The 23,984-nt window shown below is 50.7% G+C and overlaps 1 protein-coding gene across 6 annotated transcripts in view; it reads left to right on the top strand.

The window, feature by feature from the left end:
* Window positions 1-23,984, top strand: part of ZNF618 (zinc finger protein 618) — a 184,521-nt gene that overhangs the window by 90,148 nt on the left and 70,389 nt on the right. For all 6 annotated transcript variants that reach the window (XM_044265070.1, XM_044265069.1, XM_044265071.1 and 3 more), the window contains exon 2: window positions 9,919-9,962. In XM_044265070.1, coding sequence (XP_044121005.1) covers window positions 9,919-9,962 — 44 coding nt within the window. The remainder of the gene's footprint in view (window positions 1-9,918; window positions 9,963-23,984) is intronic.

The raw sequence follows: 23,984 nt of genomic DNA, 5'->3' as shown, positions 1-23,984 counted from the left end.
GATGCTGGCATCAGCCTTTAACTGGTCTTCACGGCTTTGTGTTGCCCCCCTCTAGCAGGCCTTTCGTAGACGCAATTCTGACCTTATCTCTCCCGTGCCTGAAGTTGGGTGAGAGGTGGAAGGGAACTCCTCACAGTTGTGCTGTTACTCTGTTAGAATTCTTTTAATATAAAATTTAAAAAAAAAAAAAAAAACAGCCCAAACCAATAACGTTGCGGGGCCTGACCCCAGGAACAGCTTCACCATTTTGGATGCAGCCTTAGAACCCGTTGTGATCCAGTGCAGGTGGGAGAATAGAATTTATGTACATGAAACACCCAGGAGTTCTCCTGGACCCTGGAGATGCACGTGTGGTCTCTGGGTTCCAGTGGTGCCGGCATCAGGCACCTGGGGACGAGAGCGAGGCTTGGGGTCTGGGCGGTAAGTCCTGCACAGCAGCCTGGGGGAGGGCACCGCCCCTCCTGCCTGAGGTCAGGACGCCACCCTTCTGCTCAGGGCCCCGAATCAGGCCCTGGGTATGGAGGTAGCTTCATCTCTCACTTCTGTGTCTCCCAGGTGCCCAGAGGAGACCAGGTCGTCTGCTCACAGCCTAAGATGAGTTTTTCCACAGCTGCCATTATTTGTCTGTTTGGAAAAAGACAAATGGAAACCTGCCATTTATTGAGTGACTGCTGCATGCCGGCTCTGTCCTGGGTACTCCTCACAGGCCATCTTAGGTGATCTTGGTGCTCCCAGCAGCCCTTCATTCTAGAGCATCTCTTTCCTGGAACATGACGGTGCCTTCCATGCTGGCCTCCCTGCCTCCAGCCTATAGCCAGTGGTGGCTTCAAGAGGTGCACGAGCCATCAGGACAGCCCGTGGAGCCTTGGGGTAAAGCCCCAAGTCCTGTGCCTGGTTTGCAGGTGCTCCGTAATCCCCAGCTGTGGTGGTATGACAGAGATGGTCATGACCGTGGTGGTGGTGATGATGTCAGCATTAGGGTCCTGCTCCAGTCTGTCCCCCAAAGAGGGAAGGTCCTGCCTGCACCTGCAGTGCCTGGGAAACTGACCGAATGGTGCTGGTTCCATCCCTAGGAAGCCTGATTCATGTCTTGACACTTGATCTCTGACAGCAGGGACTTGGGGAGGGCAGGGGGGCGTTGTAACCAAGAGGAATAAAGACACTGGTCATTTCACTGCGTTTTCCCTTGCAGTTGGAAACTTGGCTAGTTGATGGTATGTCTGGGCCTCGTTGGCCTCTGGGCTCTGATCTGGGGTCAGATCAGAGTCTGGGCCTGTCAGTGGGCTGGTCCCTTCCTCCAGAGGAAAAGGCCTTCAGAGAAGGCTGAGGCCCTGCAGGCTTCAGGGGCCCAGGCTTTGCTGCTGGGCAAGATGGTGCCCTTCTCTTTGCTCCCTGACACTCAGCTCATAGCTTCATTTGTATCTAGACCATGCCTTCCCCTCTGCGGAGCAGGAGCTCCATGTGCCCTGTTCTAGCATCTTTCCCTTGGGGAAACTCTTCCTGACCCTACAGCTTCCTTGGATCCTGTTGTTAAAGATGCTTGCGGAGTCTAGGCCTTCCTCTTGAAAGCACAGATCTCAGTTGGTAATTATAAATCGATAGCGTGAAATAATTAAATAATCACTGCCCGTCTCCCCTACTGTTCTTGCTGCTGTTCTGTTCCTAGTAACAGCTCCGGTGTCCAGCACACAGTAGGCACTTAGTAGGTAGTGTTTGGGTGAATGATAGGAACCATTTTTGAGATGCATAGGTCCCCCTATGGCCCCTCTTAGAATCACACATCTACTGTGCAAGGTATGAAGACCCACTGAAATACCCACATCTGACTCCAGGTCTTCTCCAGCAGCACCCCCTCCTCTGGGACCCCTGAGCTGCCTGCGGCTTTGAGTAACCACGTTTGGGTGGAAAGCAAATATAGAATTAAAAATGAAGCACCACATGCTAGAGACGTATCACCAAAGGTGATCTGAGAAACAAGGTCTAATTAGGGAATTTATAATGTATTTAGTTTCCTGGAAATGGGATCCTCTTTGTAACGTGCAAAGCTATTGTTTGGCCTTGGCAGAATCACTCTTAATAGGTCTTTTCCAAGAACATCGGTGAACAGTAAGCAGGGGCGGCCTGTGCTCGAGTTGGGGCTGGGTGGGTCTGTAGGCCAAGTTCACCTCCATTGTTTGGGACCAGGATTGACTGTGTCTTCTAGGCAGCAAGGGCCAAGCGTGTAGAGGAAATGGCCATTGACTTGGGTGAGAAGATGTGTGAGCCGTGGCCAAGCCACTGACTTCTTTGTGACCTTGGGCAAGCCAGTGGGCCCCTCTGGGTGGTTGGCTGATTTGTGGTCGAGGAGGGAAGCTTCAGCGTCTCCTTTGCAGCATTATTGGGAGGATTTGATGTGGTGTGACGATCCATGGAACGTGCTGTCCCAGTGACTTTTATCTTCTCATGTGCCAGAAATATACAGGTCCTTTTTTCTTGGTGCGGAGGCCGAAGGTTTCTCAAGTCTTCCCTCACTCTTACCTGCTGTCACAGTCCAGATCTGGTTTATAGAAGGTCTTGTTGGTCCTACCTTCCAGCATAGTCAGAAGCCACTTCCTCACCCCCTTGGTCCCAACCTCTTCGTCTTTGACCTGGGCCATGAGTGTGACCTCCTAATTGACCTCCTCCTGCCTACTTCCACCCTTGCCCCCAGTCCATTCTCTGCAGAGCATCCAGAAAAGGATCGCTTTTTATTTATTTATTTATTTAAAAGATTATTTTATTTAATTTATTTGACAGACAGAGATCACAGGTAGGCAGAGAGACAGGCAGAGAGAGAGGAAGGGAAGCAGGCTCCCCACTGAGCGGAAAGCCCTGTGTGGGGCTCGATCCCAGAACCCTGGGATCACGACCTGAGCCGAAGGCAGAGGCTTTAACCCACTGAGCTACCCAGGCGCCCCAGGATCTTTTAAAAAATGGAAGTCAAATTATGTCGGTGTGCCAAAACCTTCCATTGACTTTTAAGGATATGAGCCAAAGGCCTTCAGTGGCCTCCCTTAACCTCCTCCCTTCTCCTCAGTCCTGAAATGCTTCCTGTTCCTGGAGCACACCAGGCACACACTCCTGCCCTTGGGTCTTTGCACTGACCATTCCCTTCCCCCCAGACACCAACTCCCTTCCCTTCCCTTCCATTGTTTGCCTAAGGACACCTGCTCAGATCACCTGGTTAAAATTGCAGCCTGGGGCGCCTGGGTGGCTCAGTCGGTTAAGCCTCTGCCTTTGGCTCATGTCATGATCCCAGTATCCTGGGATCCAGCCCCACATCGGGTTCTCTGCTTGGTGGGGAGCTTGCTTCCCTTCCTCTCTCTCTGCCTGCCTCTCTGCCTGCTTGTGATCTCTCTCTCTCTGTCAAATACATAAATAAAATCTAAAAAAAAAAAAAAAAAAAAATTGAAGCCTGTGGTTCCTACCTTGCGCCTGCACTCTGATCCCCCTTCCCTTTCCGTCTTCCCCTCACAGAACTGATGACTTTCTGGCATAGGATATATTTTACTTATTTATTCTACCTAATGTTGCTCTCTCCCCGAAGTTGAATGTAATCGCTTTGAGGGCAGGAATATAGCCCAACTGCCCAGAACAGTGTCTTGTGCGTAGAAGTAGCTCATTAAATACTTTTGGGATGAGTGAATGACTTTCCCTAATTTGAGTCTTGTGCCTCAGTGGGATAGAAAGTTCAAGTTCAGTTTTGGGGATCCACTGGCTCTTGGAAAGGAAAGGGGTTTGCAGATGAGGCTCTAGTTGTTTGGGCCTACTTTTCCCGTCCTCAGTGAAGAGGAGGAGACAGAGTGACCCTCTGGGTGGAGTCCGTGGCTCTGGCAGGTGCATCCCACAGGTTCAGTGCCTCCTGCAGGCCTCCAGGTGAGTGCCCTTGGCCTCCCTCACTGCTGAGGCTAAGCATCTTCCTGCAGGATCAGTTGTACATGGTGGTAATATAAGATGGTATTTTTGTATTCAAACATACGTATGTATGACTTGCACAGGCATAGTTTGGAGTAATGTGCATTTGATCCTTGTGAAAATAACATTCACGTGACTTAAGAAAGAATAGAAGACCTGAAAGGCATTTGAGCATGCAGGGAGCTTCTCCTGTGGGTTCACATTCACTCTTTCCTTCCGAGGTTGGAGAGAAGCCAAGAAGCAGTAAATGTTAGGGGTTTGGAACTGTCCCCCAGTAGATTTGAGGCTGTTCATCCAAAGCTGAGTACAGTAGGTTTTTCAGGGAATGTTTGTTGAATGAATAAAGGAGTGATTGATTATCTAAGATCAATTGTTCTTTTTAGTAGTTCATAATGCATATAAGGAACTTCATTATCTGTGTTTCCCGAGAAATAATAATTAATGGAGTCAACCCTGTTTGCTGGAAGATTGGCCGTGTGTGGGCCCCAAGCTGGGTGCTGGAGTCACAGCCATGTGTGGGGTGTGGTCTTTGTCCAGGAGGAGCACATGGTCTGGGGGCACATAGGTGCTCCAGGGACTGTGATCCCCATCCCATAGAGTTGGTGAAAAGTGCTGGTGTTGGTGGGTTAAGAGTGGTGGGGGGATAGTGAACAGAGACCTGTCAAATCTGGCTGGGGAGCTGGGGGAGTCACTGATGCGTCCGAAAAGGAAGCACTTTTTGCACTGCAGTGGGGGAGGGAGAAGGCAAGATCCTAAGTATACCTCCATGGAAATGTGCTTCGCTCCGTCTGTCCTGGGCTTGACTGGCCAAGGCACCATCTTGGAGATGTTCTCTTCAAGATGGTGGCCCTCTTCCATCCTCTGGGAGCTCAGGGGACCATGCGCACCCACATTCACAGGGGTGCCTCAGCCTCGCTGAGCCTCCGGCTTGGTTCTCTTATCGCAGAAAGGCATTTCATTCTTCGAGATCAGGCAGCCAGGACCCAAGGAGCTGTTTTCCTCCATTGTGCAAGCATGACAAATCATTAATTTTTGATTGATTTGCTTAGAATTATGGGCGCCCCAGCATTCTTTCCGCCGCTGAACAGCTGTATAACAAATGAATATATCAGTGTGCACAAAAGATTGGAGATCTAAGAGAAGCAATTACATTGGCCACCCTCCCCCACCCTCACCCCTTCCCAGGCAGCGAAGGGAGGAAATTTTTACCAGAAATTCCTCAAGTGGCTTAAAAAAAAAAAAAAAAGCCCTTTTATAATTGAATTAAATCTTTATCTCTTCATCTTTTGCAGCAGATTTCCAAACACATACCAGTTCCCCATGTGCTTGGGTTCCATCCATCCAGGAGGGATCTTTAATAATGAAATTTCGACTCGTGAATTAAAACCAAAATGAAAAAAAGAAAAAAAAAAAAAAAAGAACCAATTCTACTCCTTTTTTTGCCTTTTTTTAAAAAATTTTTTTATTTTTTTATTTTTTTGGTCGCTGCTATTGCTTTAAGATTTTGGAACCGTACCAGTGCACTAAATGTGACCTCCATAACTTTTAAATTAAGAATTTATGCTGGCTTGAAATTTATGAAATATTTCAGCATGAAAGAAAGCCTTTTTCCCTCAGGAAAATTGAGCAATAAATCACAGCACTGTGGATTTACTGCCCTAGAGCCAGCGAGAGATAGGATTTTTTTTTTTTTTTTTTTTGCTTCATTCTGAAAAAAAAAAATGTAATCATATAAGACAGCTTAGCTGCTATCCTCCCACTCTCTAGAATTTTTAATTTCAGCTGTTTCTGCTTGGATTTATTTCCAATATTCCTGCTCGGCTTTTCAATTTCCTCAGTTATTAAATTTTAATTCAGTGCATTAGCATTTAAATTAAAAAAGGGTTTATTTTATCGAAATCGTTGGCCAGCCCCCATCCCGTAGCACACGAATTGCCTGTTTCTGCCATTTGCACAAAATGTGAAATGCAGCTAATGTCCTACAACTTACATTTGCACAAATTCAGAAATAAAATTTCTGGGTTTGGAATAATATTTTCTTTCCAAGAAAATCCTTAATAAGAGAATGGAAAAGAACAACTTAACATTCATTTGGGAGGGAAGAGGAGGGTCGAATGAAACCAAAAATAGCTTTGCCTGGGTCCTACAGAGAAACTGGTAGAGGAGGAATGGATGGGGCTGGCAAAGGGGGACCGATGCCCTTACGGGGAGCTGGGGAAGTGGATGCCTGTACCCTCCCCCTGCGTGGTAGGCTTTAGGGGGAGGGTTTCTCATGGGCCCACTGTGCCACGCCCCATTTCACTTGCCATACTGGGGTTTGGTTAAGGTTGGGTCACTTCCACAGGCAGCAGGAGAAAATCTCATTTAACTCTCGTGCTTCTCGTCTAGTTTTTACCAGCGAGAACCTTGTGTCCGGGGAAAGGAAGGAGCCTGTCCCCGGTAAGACAAGGACAGAACCAGGCAGATCTGTGTCCGTAGGAGCCCATGGTCCAGTGGAAGCCACGGCCGTGTTTCCGTTGCTTAAGCCGTTGCTACGCTGGCCTGTGCTTAGCATAGGCTGCATCACTGTATTTGACTTTGTTTCTACCAGCCCTTTGCAAGAAGCCTCAGAGCTGTGAGGTCTGGTGGGCACCCGTGAGATGCTGACCTGCTCCTGCAGCCCAGGATTTAGACCAGACTCTAGGACAGGCTGGGGAGACAGTCCTGGGGCAGTTCAAGGTCGGTCCTGCCTCTTGCCCATCTGCGGTGCAGTCAGCATAGTCCACACTAGTTACCTCGTCGGTCCCAGGAGATTGGTCCAGGGATCGGCATTATTGCCATTTTGCACACGGGAAGACTGAGGTCTTGAGCGTGCAGGTGGCTTGCCAAGAACCGCATAGCTAGGAAACGGCAGGACTGTTGGGGGCTCCAGACGCAACACTGTCTGATGCTTCACCCTGTGCTGTTTGACTTGAGTTCCAGTTGGGAATCGGGTCAGGTTACACTTGGTAAAGGTGAGTTTGTGGTTTAGGTTGAATCATAGGAAATAGCTGGGAAAATGGCCATGTCAGAGGGTCAGCTTCATTCAAATGGTCAGGAGTTGTGAGAACATGGACAGAGCTGGTCTGGCATCTCACTGATCCTTTCAACTGAAGGTTGATCCCTGCAACTGAAGGTTGGTGCCCTTGGCACTGTGGGCTTCCGTGGGGGCGGGGAGGGCCCGAGAGGCTGTCCCTGGTCCTACGGTGGTCCTGGACTCAGCCAGGTCCATGTGCCCTGACCGATGGGAGCTGTGATGGGGACACATGCTGTTGTGGACATCTCTCACTTGAGCCTGTTGTCCGTGCACAGGCCCACCTGTATCAGTTCCCCGGATCCGCCAGGAGCCACTCCACCCCCGGGGCACATCACACCTGCCCAGGTGAGGCTCCTCCCACCAGCAGCTCCATTTCTCCCATGGCTTCTCCTGAGTTTCTGTACAAGGGTTTCTTTGGGCAACGGTTTGAACATTTTTAGCATTTTGTCTTTGTTTCATAAAAATCGGTGGAAAACGAAACTCAGTCTTGCCACTGGTGACAAGACGTGCAGAGCATCACAAACGTAATAAAAAGGAAACATAGGTGCCAGTGCCTAGCTATGCCCATCTGCGGTGCAGTCAGCATAGTCCACACTAGTTACCTCGTCGGTCCCAGGAGATCGACAGAGCATCTTTTCTTCTCCCCAGCCCCATGTTCCCTGTCTGCATGCAGTCCACTCTGGGTGAAACTGGAAAGGAAGAGGACCCCCCCCCCCCAAAAAAAAACAACCCACCGCAAAAATATGTGCAAAATGCTAGAAACACGTGCCCAGAGTTGAGTGGGAAAGATGAGAGATCATTTGGGATTTTAAAATTTTCTTTAAGCTCTCTGGGGAAGAATCTCCACCCACCCCTTAGGCAGAGGTTCTTCACGATATGAAGATTAAAACAGGGTGCCTGGGTGGCTCAGTGGGTTAAGCCGCTGCCTTCGGCTCAGGTCATGATCTCAGCGTCCTGGGATCGAGTCCCACATCGGGCTCTCTGCTCAGCAGGGAGCCTGCTTCCTTCTCTCTCTGCCTGCCTCTCCGTCTACTTGTGATTTCTCTCTGTCAAATAAATAAATAAAATCTTTAAAAAAAAAAAAGATTAAAACAACTTCGTCCCATTCACTTTCCATAGAAGTTTTGAGGAATGCAAGATGTCGGAAGGAGGCTGTAATTGATCCTGTTCTTTTGCTCCCAGTGAAATGATATGCAAACCATTTTCCACTTTCTTGTTTCTGCCACTGAAATAATACACCAGCATCCCATTAATTTTTCCCTCCCAGGCCTCACATTTCTGCCTCCTTATTTGTCCTTCATCTTTGCATTTCCCTCCTGTGGGCAGTGGGGGCTGTGGGTTTACCTCATTTCCCGATTGGCTGTTCTGAATGTTGATGGGAGAGAAAATGCTCCAGAGCTTAGGAAGCTGGGCCCTGGAGTGACCCAGACCTGGGCTTGTAGCTGTGGAATGTTGGACGAGTGACTTAAAATTCTTTGACTCTCCTTGCTTCCTTGTGTGTGTTGGGGGACCCGTTCTGAGGGTTGAATAGGGAGCATTAAATGGGCATACACTGGCACCCCAGGGGAGGTTAGGGAGTCTGGATACCCCAGGGAGCCAGGCCAGAGGGCTGAGTATAAGGCAGGAGGGAGCCGTGGGGACTGGCAGCTCTCCGTCCCATGGAACTAAGTGCTGCTTTCACTCGCTGAAATCTGGCCTTCTGTGGGTGAAATTCTTTTATTTCTCCATATTGACTGTTTGAATTGAAGCCTGCCATCTGGTTTTGCCAGTTTGTAACTTCTCAAAAACCTGCGTCAAAAGGTAGCTGTTGTCGCTATTTTAGATCTGCAATCCTGAAATTCACAAAACTCGAAAACAAAAAGAATTTTCATGACTGGTGAGGTGGTCGGACTTGACCTGAAGGGAGAAGAGACTAATTCTGTCTTCTTTCATCCTCCATAGGGCCTGATTGCCCGAGTTTCACTGTGGAAATACCACCGTGCTTGAGTCGAGGGTTGGTGGGGGGCTGCCCAGACCCTGCCGGGGTTGTTGCAAAATACAGAGCACATGTGCTACTTTACCTTTCTAAACTTGGAAGTATTCTGAATTTGGAAACACGTGTGTGCCAGAGTTTGGAACCTGCGTTATTCTGCAATTACTATTATTATAAATGCGTTAACAAAGCCAAGGAAAGTGGCTATAACCCGTGCGTTCTTTCCATGTCCATGGCCTACTTCAGCCTCTGCAGCAGAGGTCCTCCCAGCACTGGCCTGGGCAGGGAGGTCAGGAACCCCAGATGTTTGTTATTCTGTCCTCCTGAGACTTCAGGCAGCTCCCTCTTGGCCTCGGGCCTCAGTCTCTCCATCTGACCCAGAATTGTATGATTTCTGAAATTTTCATTGGGTCAGCCACATCTTCTCATCCCCCTCCCCAACCCTAAGTGAAAGAGATTAAGAACCAGCACTCTCTTGTCTCTCCCTGCTAGTAGGGTTGGGGGAACAGAATATTTTAACATAATAGGATTTTCCCCCTCTGGTTGGTAGGAATAAATCTGCGGCTACTGTTTTATTGGAAATCCCAGATGAAAATAAAAATGGTGCAATTCAATCTCAGATTTAGCTGGTTACTTACTTTTCACTGAGTCCCCAGGGTCCTGTGGTTGCTGGGTTTGTGTTGGCAATGGGTGCTCTGCTAGATTTAAAGGGCCAAGCAAATTCCAGGGGCGGGGCCTGGGGGGGATGTGTGGCGTGAGGGGGTGGGGGTGTCCTGACTCCCTCTTACCACTAGGGGCAGATTTTCCCAGCCTGCAAGAATGGAACTGGGCTTGGGCCGGCTCTCCCCTTGGACCAATCTGAAGACTGGTGTTGAGGGGGAGCTTGGTGGGGCGGCAGTGGGTGCAATCTGGGCTCCCCTCCCTTGGCTGATAGAGGTGTTTTGGGTTTCTTTTGCAGGCTGACGGAGCCAGTGCAGCCGGAAGGAAAAGCACCGCAAGCAGGTACACTCTCTTTCCCTTGCCTCCGGTTGTATCCCTCCCTCTCCGCATTTCCCAACCAACAGCCTCCTCTCTCTGGTCCTTGCCTTCTCTGGAAGGAGATGGGGGTCCAGGCCAGCTCCCTTGGCTGAGAAGTACACATACTTCCCCAGAGATGTGTGGTTACAGGCAGCACTTTCCAGCCCTCCTGTTACCCTCGCTGAGCACCCATGATGCACCAAGGATGACTAGATCCCGGATAGGCCTTTGGGCACTCAAGCTGGCAGTAAATTAGAGGACAGGCAGAAGAGTGGGCAGAAGGACTGGGCTCAGATCCCATCTCGGCCGCTCTGTTGTGAACTCCTGAGCCGCCCGACCTATCCTGGTCTGGAACTCATTGGCCCAGCTTGGGTCCTGTGCTCGTCTCCCTGAACCAGTCACCCCACAGCAAGGGGAGGGGATACTCTGCTGAGCCACACGGGGGCTGTGTCCTCCCCCTGGGAGCTGGCGGGAGATGGGCGGGGGGTAGCCTCCAAAGGAAAGCTGGGCTGTCGTTACCAAAGAAGGCAGGAAGAACTCTGGAGAGGGCTGCAGAGTGGCTGTCCGCCCCTGGTGGGTGGCACAGGCACTCAGTAAATGTGAGCGCTGATCCTACCACTGTCGCTGAGCAAGGGCAGAGCACCAGCAGCAAGACGACCTTGACTCGGGGCATGAGAGGCAATAAGAAGGCATAGGACAGACCAGAGAGGGCGCTCCAGGCCACGCACTCGAGATCCTGGGACTCTGGAACCGGCTCTGGGATTACCTACTGGAGTTGGGGTCAGAGCACGGAGGCCAGGCAGGGGAATTCACCCTGTAGCCCATGAACACTAGTTCTTCAGAATGTTGAGAGATTTTGGTGGAAAAAAGGTTTGTGGCCAAGCAAGTTTGAAGGACAGTAGGTTAAACAAAGTCAACAGATTTCTTTGCAGAGGGACTTCTTAGTATTTTGTGGACTGACGTGTGTGCTTGAGGACATCCGAGATGAGAATGCCGTGTTTCTCAAACTTTCTTAACCAAGGAACCCTCTTACTGAAGTTCAGCTGCAGGGCAAGTATTCCTTGGAACGTGCTTTGGGAAACCACAGGGAGCCATTGCTCTTTGAGAAAGAGTAACCTGTTTGCCTGTGTGTTTTGGGAACATCACCCGGGAACCCTTTGCAGGATGGATTGGGGGCGCACAGCATGGAGGCAGAGATGCCTGGCTGGAGGTCATCGAAACCCACCCCACCCAGTGCAGCCTGGCTCCCTCCACCTCCTCATGCATCAGTCTCCCCCTTGCTCAGTCTGTCTTAGCCACCGTGACCTTCTGTGTATGTAACACTCTAAACCAGGGGTGGAGCAGCTTTACCTGTGAAGGGCTAGATAGTAAATATTTTGCACTTTGAAGGCTATAGGTCTCTGTGATGACCTCTGCACCGCCCGTGTGTGTGTGTGTGTGTGTGTGTGAAAGAACGCAGATAAGACATAAATACACAATCCGGGGTTTGCCGTCCCATGCCCTCAGCTGACATTGCCTGAGAGGGTTTGCAGCTGCTGTTCCCTTTACCTGGAATGTTCTTTCTCTGATCTTCCTTCTTGACTCCATCCTGGCCTCCAAGAAACCTTCCCGGCGCCTCTCCTCGGAGGGCCTGTGGCCTGTGTCCCTCCTGGGTTCTTCATGCTCACTCTTCATGCCACATGTTTGTATCATTTTTGCTGCCTCTCCCCTTAGGGTGTCACGTCCATGGGCAGAAACCTCTAGCAGTGCTCAGAGTTAATGGGACGGCCACCTGAATGAGGTGGAAGACGTGGGGGTGATATAGGGCTGGGGTGCAGTCTGGGAAGGAGGGGTGGGCTGCCAGGCGGGGACCTGTGAATGCTGGCAGGGATGCATGGGGCAAGCAGTTGCCCAGTGCCTGTGTCTCTCTCCTGGGCCCCTGGTTGGGGAGTTTTGTGTGAAGAGCAGTGCATGAGGCTGTGGTCTGTGGGGGCGGGGGGGGGTTCTCTAGACTAAGAGCGCGTGCAAGTGTTTCCTGGGTTGGAATGTCCGGACTGGATGGGCCCTTGGGATTTGTCTAGTCCCACCCTCTCATTGGACACGTGGGGAGGGATGGCCCTGCTCAGGTTCACATGTCAGGCCTCAAACCTGCCCAAGCAGCGTACTTTCTTTACTCACCAGTGCTGTGCTTGAGTGAGGGTCTGGCCAGCTTCTCCCACTGCGCCCTCCATGTTCACTGGGCCCCTGCTGCAGTGGATTTAAAGCTGAATAGTCAGTCATTCAGCAGGTACTTGAGTGTCTAGAGAAGTGGACAGAGACAAACCTCCATCTGTTTCTCATGACTTTTCATGCACCTTGTCCTTAACTTCCTATTGTAGAATTTCTCCCACAGCAGGTGGGAAGACAGCAGGCAGGTTCCTCCATAGCGGTAATAGCTGCCTGAAGTTCTGAACTGAGTCTTACCAGGCACAAGCTGCAGTCAGAGTGAGAAGAGTGCGGGGATAGATTAGCGATGCCTGTCCTGGTCAGAGGAGGGGGAAGATGGCACGTGTGCCATCTCTTTGTCCCACCTGACTACCCAAGCTTGCACACACTCAGTGATGGAGCCCTGTGTTCTTGCCACAATGCCAGAATAGGTACCAGGAAGGGCCAGCCCAAATCTTAGGGTTGTGTGTGACTTGAGACCTAAAGAAGAAATTTCTAATAATAATGACTACTACCGTTCAGTCAGCACTTACATGTCAGTAAGTAAGTGATTTAGTTCATTGTTAACTTATGCAGTCTTTCTAACAGCCCTGTGAAGGAGGTACTCTTATTAGTCCCGCTTTACAGATGAGGAAGCTGAGGCACAGAGACGTGTATGTACGGGCCTCAGGCTCCCCAGTGGGAAGTGTGTGATGGAGCCCGGACGCCTACCCAGGTCTGATTTCTCTGGTGCGTGTGTTTAACAACTGCGCCCTCCCCCTTCTCTGGATGAAGTGGTCAGTTAAGATGTTAAAAGAGTCTGTTAGGGACCCGGGGCTGTGCCATGGGCCAGGGGCTTGTGAAGAAGGCAGGGACTTCGAAGGATCGCCACGAGTAAGTTTGTATTGATTGTATAATTAAAGGTAATAGAGCATCTTTGAGAAACCAAAACAGTGTTATTGTATTGTGACCCAGCACCCAGTTCGAAAAGCGAATTACCCATCACACGACAGGAGAACTTCAATGCGGGCCTAACCTGAGGCCGGTTGTGAATTTGATCGTGGCCTGGCCAGGTGGGGTTTAGACATGTTGGCACTCTAGCATGTTAGGCGTATTTAGTCCCCATTTTAGATGGAGAAACACAAGGGTGAGGCTCCCTGAGGTCAGTGTGAGGCTGTGCCAACTGTGCCCTGGCTGGGAATGACCTTGAAGGACCCCTGGTCCTCTGACATGGGCGTCCACTCCTGGCTGTGCCACGGCCCCCTCGGCTGTTGCGCCGGGCTCTGCTTTCTTCCCAGCGCCTGTCTTTTGGCCCAGAACACCTAATTTTGGTACTTCTCCAGAGGGCCTCTGGCTGAGCCCCAAAACCAACAGCATGGACTGCTAAGGAATTCATGTTAAATTGAGGGGGACCAGGAGTGGTGGTGATTCTGATCCTACAAAACAACCAAATGTGGTTTGGTTTACTTCTCTGTAACCTAGCCGGGGTCCGTTTTACAGGACCAGTGATCCCAGCACTCGAGGTTAATGCTGACTTGGTGCGCAGGTTGCAAATCACGGAGCACAACAGCAGCCAAGCCCCACTTAGGCTAAGAGGCGTGGGGGCTGTGGGGCTTAACTGGGGAACGTTTTAAGAAAGTGCAGTCTTTATAATCAAGAAAATGTAGCTACAGGCTTGTGGTAATGAAGAATTCTGCCCTTTTTGGGGGGGTGGTCCCCTGAAGGCTGTCAGAATTGATAGGGCTCATTTTGGAGATAAAGAAACCAGGGATAGAAGAGGTTAAGGGACTCATTTGGTGGTTGTGTGGACTAGTTGCCTAACTAGCAATCAGGATCTAGTATACAGATTGGGGGTGCGGGGGGGGAGGGAAGCGATAAGACCAAAACTCACTGGTTCATTCTACAAATCTGACCTGGGTGCTGGAAATACAACAGTGAACAAAACAGAAATCTGGAGGGGCGCATATTCTAGCAAGAGTGGAGGAGACGTAATCAATACATAAAATGGATGGTATGTCATAAGATAAACAATGCTGGGAGGTGGGTGGAGGGGAAGGGAGGGTGGGGGATTGGGAGTGACAGAAGGAGTTAGTGCATCACCAGAAGGTGACATTTGAACATGGGTCTGAAGGAAAGGAGGGACTGAGCAGAGCAGTCATTTGGGAGAACCACATCTAGGCAGAGAGAACAACAGGTGCAAAGACCCTGGGGCAGGAGTGTGTACATTGTGTTGGAGCTACAGTAAGGAGGCTGACATGACTGACAGAGTTTTGGAGGCTATCCTTAAGACCTTGACCTTTACCCTGCATGAGATAGGGGGATCCCCTGGGGATTTTGAGCAGAGGTGGGCATGGTACAATTTGGTTTTAAAAGGATCATGCCACTTGCCAGGAGGTGAATAAACTCTGCAAGGGGCAGGATTGAAGAGGTGTTGCCAAGGGTTCAGGACAAGCAGGACCTTAGAAGTTTGGCTCGGAAGTGAGTTTTCGAAAGGCTGTATCTCCTCAGGTCTGAGGAATCTGATTCAGCAAAGCATTGTGTCCATCCAAAAAATGTATGTTTCTCCATGGCTGGTCTCCCAGATTTCTCCCTTGCCTTTTCTCTAGCCTCACTAAAGGCCAAATAGCTCATTAGCATTGTGTTGCGGAGCCCAGACTGCCTAGGTTCAGGTCCTGGGGCTACCCACTGCCTGGTTGTATGACATTGGGCTACTTATCCGACCTGAGTGTCCCTCATCTGTAAAATGGGTATGATATTAGACCTTCCCTCATAATGTTATCAGTGAGGATTAAGTATAATAATAGTAATATTCATTTGCTTAGCACAGTGCCTGGCCAGTAGTAGGCATTCAAATATGTTTATTTTTATCATCACCAGGCTGGATTCCCTTCCAGGAGGAGGTACAATTGGGATGGTGATTGAGTTCTTGAGTCTGGACACTGTAGAAAGGATTGGAGTCAGGGACGAGGGTCGGGGTGGAAGGCTGACCACAATCTAGTTCCTGTGTCATGCAGGATCATGCATAGATCCCCCTTGGGCCCCACAATGGCCCTTGGAAGTTGTGATACTAACCCTCTTCCCCAGAGGGAATCAAGCAATAGGCTTGTCCAAGGTCACGCGCGTAGTAAAATAGCTTTGGGCCTAGCTGGGTCTTGTCCTTGGAGCTAAGATTTTTCATGGGTGGACTCTTAATCTGATCACCACGTGTGTGCAGCTACAGAATTATTTTTTTAAAGAACATCTTCTTGTTTAGAATTTTAGTTTTCAGCAATAAAAATAAAAGTAGTCCTAAACAAATTAATTTGATTTGCACAAAAGCCGGCAGTAGCAGTAGGCCCAATGGTAGTCAGTGACCAGTAGGGTAGGAGCAGAATGAGTTATTTAAGAATTCTGGGTATATTCTAGCCAGGGCACATCTTTATCTTGACTCTAGGTATATGTTGCTGTTACTAGAGCTCGGATGTGATTTCCAGAAATGTGAATTCTCAGCTTATCGAACTTTGGGGCAAAATTGGGCCGCAAAGATCATAAATAGCAGGCTGACTCTGGGGTTCATATACTCATCCCCTGCGGGGGCCAGTGCTTTTTTGGTGGGCAGAGTTTCCTTTCTGCTTGATCTATTACTGTTAGACCTAGACTCTGCAGATAGGGCGGATTCTTGAAAATTCAGGCACATCCTTAGGTTTGCCCTTTGGAGACAGCCGCAGAAATGCAAACTGATGTACAGCAAAACTGGTGAATCATTTTTGCCCAATAGCACTGTGGCTCTCAAGCTTGGGGCACTCCAGTGGAGGGAGGTGACTGGTCCCTAGGAAACCTCCATTCAGTGCACACTCCTAGCAGGAGTCTCCCTTCTGTGTTCCTTGAGCAGATTGAGAATGTTGTTGGGCCCTTGTTCTTAACTGCTCAGGGCATCTGGAAGTCTTGGCTTCTTGTCCTGAGGAAGCACAGAGTTGATGATGGTAACAGGGGTGACCTGGCCTGGCTGCTTCTGGAGGCCGTTGATGCCAGAGGTCCTTCATCTGAGAAAACAACTGGGGAAATTTCCACAGCTTCCCCCTCTGTCTGGCTCCACACCTGAAGGAGATCCTTCTCCCCTGGATTATGCTTTCTCCCGCTTTCCACACAAAGCCTGGTGTTTCAGAACATCCGTAGGCTCCAGACCTACCTTCGTGATCACTCCTTCCTGCCCATCCTGCAGTGAACTTGTGTCCTCATCCCCTTCCTGTCACTGCTGGTGTAGGGGGGTGGCCATGCCCCCCATGTCTTCTGTTTTCAGGGGACCCTAAAATTGCCCCTGTGTGTTCATTTATGAGTACTCTATCTGTGGCCCGAGAGCTGATGTTTTTGATAGTTTGACCAGACCTTCTACATTTTTGTCTGGCAAATGCTTGGTAAGGACAGGAGAAAAGAACTTAACACTGACAGAGCCTCTCTGTGTGTGGGGGGGGCCAGGCCAGCTGCCTTCCTTACGTGTATCTCTGCCCTCGAATCTCTTAAGCGGCCCTGAGCGGATCGTGTTAACTTCTCGGGCTTACGTGCGAGGAGAGAGGGGTGTAGGTGGGTTAGGAAGCTTGGCAGAGCCCAGCCCCCAGCACCTCGGGAAGACCTGGACCAGGTCAGGGACAGGTTGGCAGGCCGGCAGCTGGGGAGCTCCGGGCCTCCATTGTCAGCGTGGGCAGGATGGTTAGAGCGCCGTAGTCTTCTCGGGAAGTTCTTTATCTTTCATTCCAAGGAAACAGTGGTCAGAGGTGCCGGGAGTCAGAGAGGGGACTGGAGGGGATAGTAGCAAAGTCACAGCCTCGGTGGGAAATTGCATTGGTGGCAGATGGAGACTCTTTCTTCATCATCCAGCTTGAGGACCAGCTTGGGGGCTGCCTCAGTCTCCCCTGGTTAACTTGGCTGCACTCTGGGATCTGCATGGGAGCCTGTGGTGCCCAGAGGATCTGTGCAAAACCATAGGCAGGAACCCCTCGGGGGCCTCCCCTTCCCCACCTTACCTGGTGAGGGAGTTCTGTCCTGGTGAGAAAACGGGAGTCTGCAGCTTTGCCACCGTGGGGTGAGGGGAACCTCTCAACAGGGTGAGTGTTGAAAGGACCATGCGCCTTGCTGATGGGTCCAGACTGCCCCACTGCTACCCGCCTTTCCAGCAAAGGTGGCGTGTTCCTTAACATGCTGTTAATGGTAATTATTTCTAACGGCCCAGGCCAGCCTTCCTTGTGCCTTGATTCTCGTAAGAGAAGTTCCCAGCTTTACCTGGAGGGCCCCGTCCTGCCACATGTCGGAGTTTGTGACTTGACAGCATCGCTCAAGACTCCTGCCTTTTCTCTTTTCGTTTTAAATTAACCAGGGAATTCACTCTTAATATTTAAATCTTCACGCTGCCTTTCTGAACTGGTATTACCCAGCGTCGTGGCTGACTGACAATATACACTAAAGAAAATTAAGTGCCTGGGAATTATCTCAAACTAATGATATATTTATGCATTGTAGGTTATTTTGAATTTCTAGACTGTTAAGAGTTGTTTAATAGGTTAATAGTTTTAATCTATTAATCTCATCTTTTCTCCTTGACTATTTATTAAAATATATCAGGGATACATGACAAATGGAAGTGCAGATAATTCTGAGGGTTACGAAGGCATGGGTGATGGTGTGAAGATTTGAAACACGGGCGGAATAGTAAATACAGACAGACGCAGGCCTCGTTACTGGGGTTTGTGGAAAGTGGGGTTTCGCTGTAGGTTCTCTCTCTCTCCTGGTCCTTCCAGGCTGGTGGAAGCCACAGCCTTTATCCCTGTTACAGTTCCTGTCCTTGTCACCAAAAACAGGAGACTGTGTGTCCACAGGACACGTCTGCACACGGCAGCCAATTTGGAACGCATCAAGGGGACTTAGAGGTCGACAGGGAACATAAAGCCCAGGCACTTTCTCCGTAGCGGATGTGGAACCCTTCATGCCGTAGTTCTATTACATTTCTCTGTTACTGTGTTAAGTGTCTGGCACGTGCCCCGTTCTGTCAGGATGCTGAGGACATAGGAGGAGATGAGGGGGTATGCTCCCCACCTCTTGGGAGTTTCTGGTTGATAAGCCAGACTTTGTTCATTCAACAAGTGCTGTGTTTTTGTTTCTTTAATCATCTCTCCTTTTGAGAAGGGAAAACGAATCATCCACACGACTAGAAGCCCAGGGGTTGGAGTCAGGCAGATCTGGGTGCATCCCGTTCTATCCGTAGAAAGCTGTGTGACTCTGAAAAAGTCACTCAGTGTCTCTGATCCTCAGTTTTCTAATAAGCATCTATCAGGCATTGGGAACAGGGGCTGTGCATGGACTTGGGGTGAAGCACTGTGCCCCCAGCCTGTTCCAGCCACCCAGAGCCCCTCAGAGTAGCCGCCCTTGTCCTCCTCCCCTCGTGACAGCATCCTTGCCATAGTCACCTCCACCTTCACGCTGACATGTGCACCTCTGGTTGTTCTCTGTCTGTGTCATTCAGCAGACGTTAGCTGCTGTCCGCTAGGGGCCAGACGCAGGGATACACGGACATTGGATAGAGCCTTCACGGCTGAAGGGCTCTCAGCCACGTGGAATCAGAGGGCAGATTCGCAGCCAGAGCCCGTTAGAGGCACAGGGGGGCTTTCCCAGTAACCGTGGGGACGAGGCCGCAGGCTCCGGGTGGATGTCAGAGACAGCAGCTGCCCTGGGAGCTCAGCATCCCGTCCCGTCTGCATGCTCGAGAGTTGGTGCCCCCTTGCAGGACAGATCATCACTGTGCACCTGTACCTTCCATATCTTTACGTGTCAGTAATACCTCAGCAGAGCGGGAGAAGAAAAAGACTTGGGGTCAGAGCCTCGTCCGGCTGCCCTCTTTTAGCATTTCAGGAGGGAGGATGGAAGAGTGCATTACATTTGAGAAAGTTCCTGCCGGAGAGGAATAGGATAAGAACGCAGCCTTTGTGGAATAAGCTTCTCTGTTCAGAATGGGGCTCCCATTGAACATCTCCGGGCCGTGTGGTTGCCCAGGGCCCGGGGGTGGACCGCGCCGACTTCGGTTCTGAACGTTAACTGACGCGGTTAAACCATTGACGTTCTTTGTGAGTCGGGTGGAGGGTGAGAGAGAGACCCCCTGAAGGCCACGCTCATACCACCCTTTCCAAGACTCACTGCGTGGCTCCTTCAGGGAACAGGCACCTGCTGATGGCTTCTTCTGTGCCAGGTGCAGCTGTCTGCGCTGGGAGGCGACAGGGGACGGACAAGAGAGAGTCATTGTCCTCCTGGAGCTCACGTTCCAGCCGGGGAGACACACGGCAAAGAGGACAAGAGGTGATGGGTGGGTGAGTGCGGGATGAGTAGTGAACAGAACAGGTCAAGTGGGGAGATGCGGTGGGGAGACGGGGTGGGGAAGACTGGGGTGAGCTGTGTGCGGGTGTAGATCAAGCAGCTAGGATGTCTCCGCTGGCCCGGGGATGTTTGCATGAGCACTAACCGTGGGGGCAGCCGGGAAGGGCAGAGGAAAGAGCAGGGGCAGAGGCCCCAGGCCCCTGTGCTCAGGGCACAGCAGGGAGATTGGTGTGGTCCGCAAGGGGCTGTGTTGGTGAAGGCAGTGGGCTCCTGGGGCATGTCCTGGGGAGCTCTGAGGGTCAGGACTCTGCTTGGGTGAGGTCTGGGACCGTAATGGGTTTTGAGGCCCAGGGGTGACATGACCTGGCTTGCTTTAACTAGGTCCCTCTGGGGGACCTAGTTGAATGTTGACTTCGGGGTGTTGGGCAGGGGTAGGTGCAGGAGACTGGCTGTGTAGTTAATGACGAGACGGGAGGCTGGGGAGGGCAATGCGGACCGGGGGTTATTGGTAAGGGGTCGTCAGGTTCTGGACACATCTTGTAGATGGAGGTGGCAGGTTTTCTAGTGGACTCATTATCATTAGTACGGAGTGAGGGAGAGGGAAGACAGGTTGGTTCTAGGGTCTGGGCCCAAAAAGCTGGAGGGTTGGAATTGTTCCTAACTGAAATCGAGAAGTGTGCGGTTGTTTGATTGTGGTATCGTGGATTGCGGGGTTTAGCCGAAAGAGCACTGGGATGGGAGTCAGGATTGTCTGGACTTGGGGGAGGGGGTATAGCAGTAGCTCATTTGGGGCCTGTTAAATATGGGTGCTTCTTAGGCATCCAGGGGGAGGTGTCCAGTCCGCAGTTATGTGTGTAGGTCTGGAGTTCGGGGTCCAAGCTGGAGATGGCATTTGGGATTCATCATCACATCGTTAATATTTAAAAGCCCAAGTCTGGATGAGATCACTTAGGGAGTGAGTGTGGATAAAGATAGAAGAGGTTCTAGAACGGATCCTTGGGGCATGTCAGCGTGTGAGGGTGAAGAATTGGCGAAGAGGAATCAGCAGGAGACAGAGAAGAGTAGGAGGTAGGAGGCCCTCCAGCTGAGCATAGAGCCAAAGGGCACACGGAGTTTGACGGGGGAGAAGGAGGTTCATCCGAGGCTGCCGACAGAGGACGAGGTGGCCGAGGACGAGAAGGGACCATTGGCTCTAGGAGTATGGAGGTCATGGGAGGCCTTGGGAAGAGCAGCTCTGGTGGAATGGGGGAGGCAGAAACCTCACTGGACTTGGAAGCCTTGCCAAGAAGGGGCCTGCTGACACCTGTGAGTAGGGAAGAGTCATTTGCAGCTCTCAGGTCATCGGGAGTGGGCACATGGGTAGCTTCGGCAGACTGGGTCAGTGGTCATCCTCCGCAGCGCGGTCCACGCAGCCCCGGAGGTCATGGCTTAGGTGTGCGTTAGTTCCGTTAACAACCTGTACATCTGTGCATTCGTGGAGAGTGTATTTAAGCTCAGCTTGAGGCTCCTTTACCCTCATTCCTAATGAGCAGAGTCTTTTAATGAAGTTTTATTCTAGCGGGAGTTAACGAGTCATTATTTACACACTGCGATTAGAGCTTTTGCACCCACCCTTCTCATTGATTCAGGGGGCCGAAGTACTGGGGTGAGTGAGCGGAGCCTTCGCAGGTGGTGGGGTGGTCCTCAGGCCGAGCCTTGGGACACAGATGGGGGCACTGGTCCCAAGCCTGTGTGAGAAGGGGCACACACCCTGCTGGGGGAGGTCTGGCTTCTGTCACAGCCTTAGACTCCAGTGCACTCATCATGCGAATGGGGTAACTGAGTCAGGCAAGGACAAGGTGGCGTCCAGCGTGTGGAGAACCCGCATAACTACTGTGAGTTGGTAGAGCTTCAATGATGGAGAATTACACCCAGAACAGAGTTGTCTGGCTCCTGGCCACACGGCATCCCCTGCCTTCTCCAACGTGGCCAAAGTGGCATTTGTCTTTGGGCCCCAAGTCCACTGGCAGCGTTATTTTGGTTGTACTGTCTTAGGCTGTCTGGCTTCGTGGGAACGGCACTAGGATGGCAGTCAGAAAAATTGTTCTTGGTCTCTGGAAGTTGTGTGACCTTGGACATGCCCTTCATTCCCAGTGTGGACTGAGGTCCTACTGTGCCCCAGGCCTGGTGCTTGGCCTGGGGCGTGGACGTGAACCAAACAGGCTCCCACCCTGTGCTGGGCTTTGGTTTTTGCATCTGGCTCCAGGGCTCTCGTGAATGCCTCACTTGAAGAGGGCGCCTGGGTGGCTCAGTGGGTTAAAGCCTCTGCCTTCGGCTCAGGTCATGATCCCAGGGTCCTGGGATCGAGTCCCCCGTTGAGCTCTCTGCTCAGCAGGGAGCCTGCTTCCTCCTCTCTCTCTCTCTCTGCCTGCCCCTCTGCCTACTTGTGATCTCTGTCTGTCAAATAAATAAATTAAATCTTAAAAAAAAAAAAAAGACAAAAAAAAAAAAAAAGAAAGAAAGAAAGAAACATTTGAAGAACCATCTGGTAAAACCCAGAAGAAGAGATTTGCTTCTGAAACTTTTTCAGGCAGGCTGTGCAGGCCCATCGGAGGGGCCACATGCAGCACTGGGAGTGAGTAAGAAGGAGGCACAAGAAAACGGAGGGGAGCGGCTTGCAGACTTCACCACGGTGGAGCTGGTTCTCCAGGGCTAGTCTGACACCGCCTAGTAGTGTCCAGTGGCTGCTATAACAGTTTGCCATAGACTAGGGGAGCTTAAACCAGAAACTTGTTCTGTTTCAGAGGCTCTGGGGGAGACTCAGTCCTTTGCCTCTTCCAGCTTCTCGTGGCCATGGGATTCCTCGCTTTGTGGGCGCGTCGTTCCAGTCTTGGCCTCCATGGTCATATTGCCTTCTCTTCTGTGCCTTGTCCCCTGTTCTGTTCGTCATAGGCCCCATGTGTCTCTTATGTGGATGCTTACCTTTGCATTTAGGGCCCACGTAGGTAATTCACCGTGATTCTCATCTTATCCTGAAATTAAATACATCTGCAAGGAGCCTTTTTCAAATAGATTCTGGGGATTAGGACATGGGGATATCTTGAATAGGGGAGCACTGTTTACCCCACGACAGGGAGATAGGAGCCCATGTATACATACCTCAGGCTATAAATCGAGGGAGCACGGGTCTTGGAGCCCCACTCAACGCCATCCTCTTTACTGAGGCCTCGAGAGTGCTTTTGACCCACCGCTGTGGAACCCCTAGGCCCTCAGGGAACACACTTTGAGAGCCATTGCCTTAACGAAGGGTCATTGCTCTTGGGAAAACCTTGGGCAGGGACCACTGGGTCTGGCTTCTCCCTTGGGATTCTGGAGTGAGCAGGAACCAGTGGCCACAGACGATATCTACTTACAGAGAAATACCCTTTTTAGTGCCTGACTTTAGATTTTCTGTTGAAGTGTGACTCAGGTTAAATATAAAATTCATAGCATATCTTGAGCAACTATTTTGTAGTTATCTATATATAAATCTATTTTACAGCGACACAAATAGAATAGATTATGGAGTGTCAGCATGGAGATAGATTCCGAGTGCTTTTTCACTAATATACCTAATGATTCGTGCTGAGAATATCCAAGGGCTCCACTGTACATTTAAATGGATATAATTAAAATAATGAGCTCTATTTTAAAAAATGATATATGAAAAAAAATTTTTTTAAAGAAGTTAGAAGATGCTACACCACTAATTCAAAGTGATATAAGTACTTCAGTGATTCCATTGTTATTAGGACACCTAATTAAATGCAAAGCACCCGAGAAAAGCAACATTTAGGCTTATAAATCTAAAGCACGAAGCCAGGAAAAGAGAAGTTGCCAGTGTCCTTGGTGCCGCCAAGGCTGGGCGGGGGAGGGGGTGTTGTCCCATTTAAAGGAGAGTCTGTGGGCGACAGGATGGCACACGTGGTTCCCAGTTTAAGAGTCTCGTGTGGGGTCCCGGTGGGTGTTCAGAAAGGGGGTCTAACTCCCCTTGAGCAAGCTGGGAAGGCTTCCCAAAGGTGGGGGTGTCCCCATGAGTTAGTGACAATGGCATCATGGCAGCTGCCGTGCCTGGAAATCCACCCTGCCCGGCTCCCTGGCTCATCTCCTCATCCCCAAGCTGTCAGGGATCATGGTCCTTCTTTAACAGATGAGGAAACTGAGGAGCCTCGTTTCCTCAGGGAGCCTAGCCCAAGGTCACAGGGTGTATGGATGCCCAGCTTCTCTGATTCCAGCAGTTCCTCCCTCCCATCAGGACATCATGATGCTGGTGGGTCCTTGAGAGCAGGAGGGGACACTGAGTCCATTCAGGTGGGATGGGCAAGTGCTCATAGGCCTCAGGCCCGGCTTCTGAAGGTTGGCAGGGAAGAAGGGGGAGAATCTGTTCTATTCCCTTCCCTCCTTGTGACCTCAGTCATCACGGGGAGCGCAGGCAGGGGGCCTGTGTCTCTAGGGGGCCTCTTTGCTGTTCTGGAAGTGCCTTTGCTC

This window comes from Neovison vison, chromosome 9 (genome assembly GCF_020171115.1).
Source record: "Neovison vison isolate M4711 chromosome 9, ASM_NN_V1, whole genome shotgun sequence".
Taxonomy (NCBI): domain Eukaryota; kingdom Metazoa; phylum Chordata; class Mammalia; order Carnivora; family Mustelidae; genus Neogale; species Neogale vison.
The sequence above is the reverse complement of the archived record's forward strand: the minus strand, read 5'-3'. Positions and strand labels throughout refer to the sequence as shown.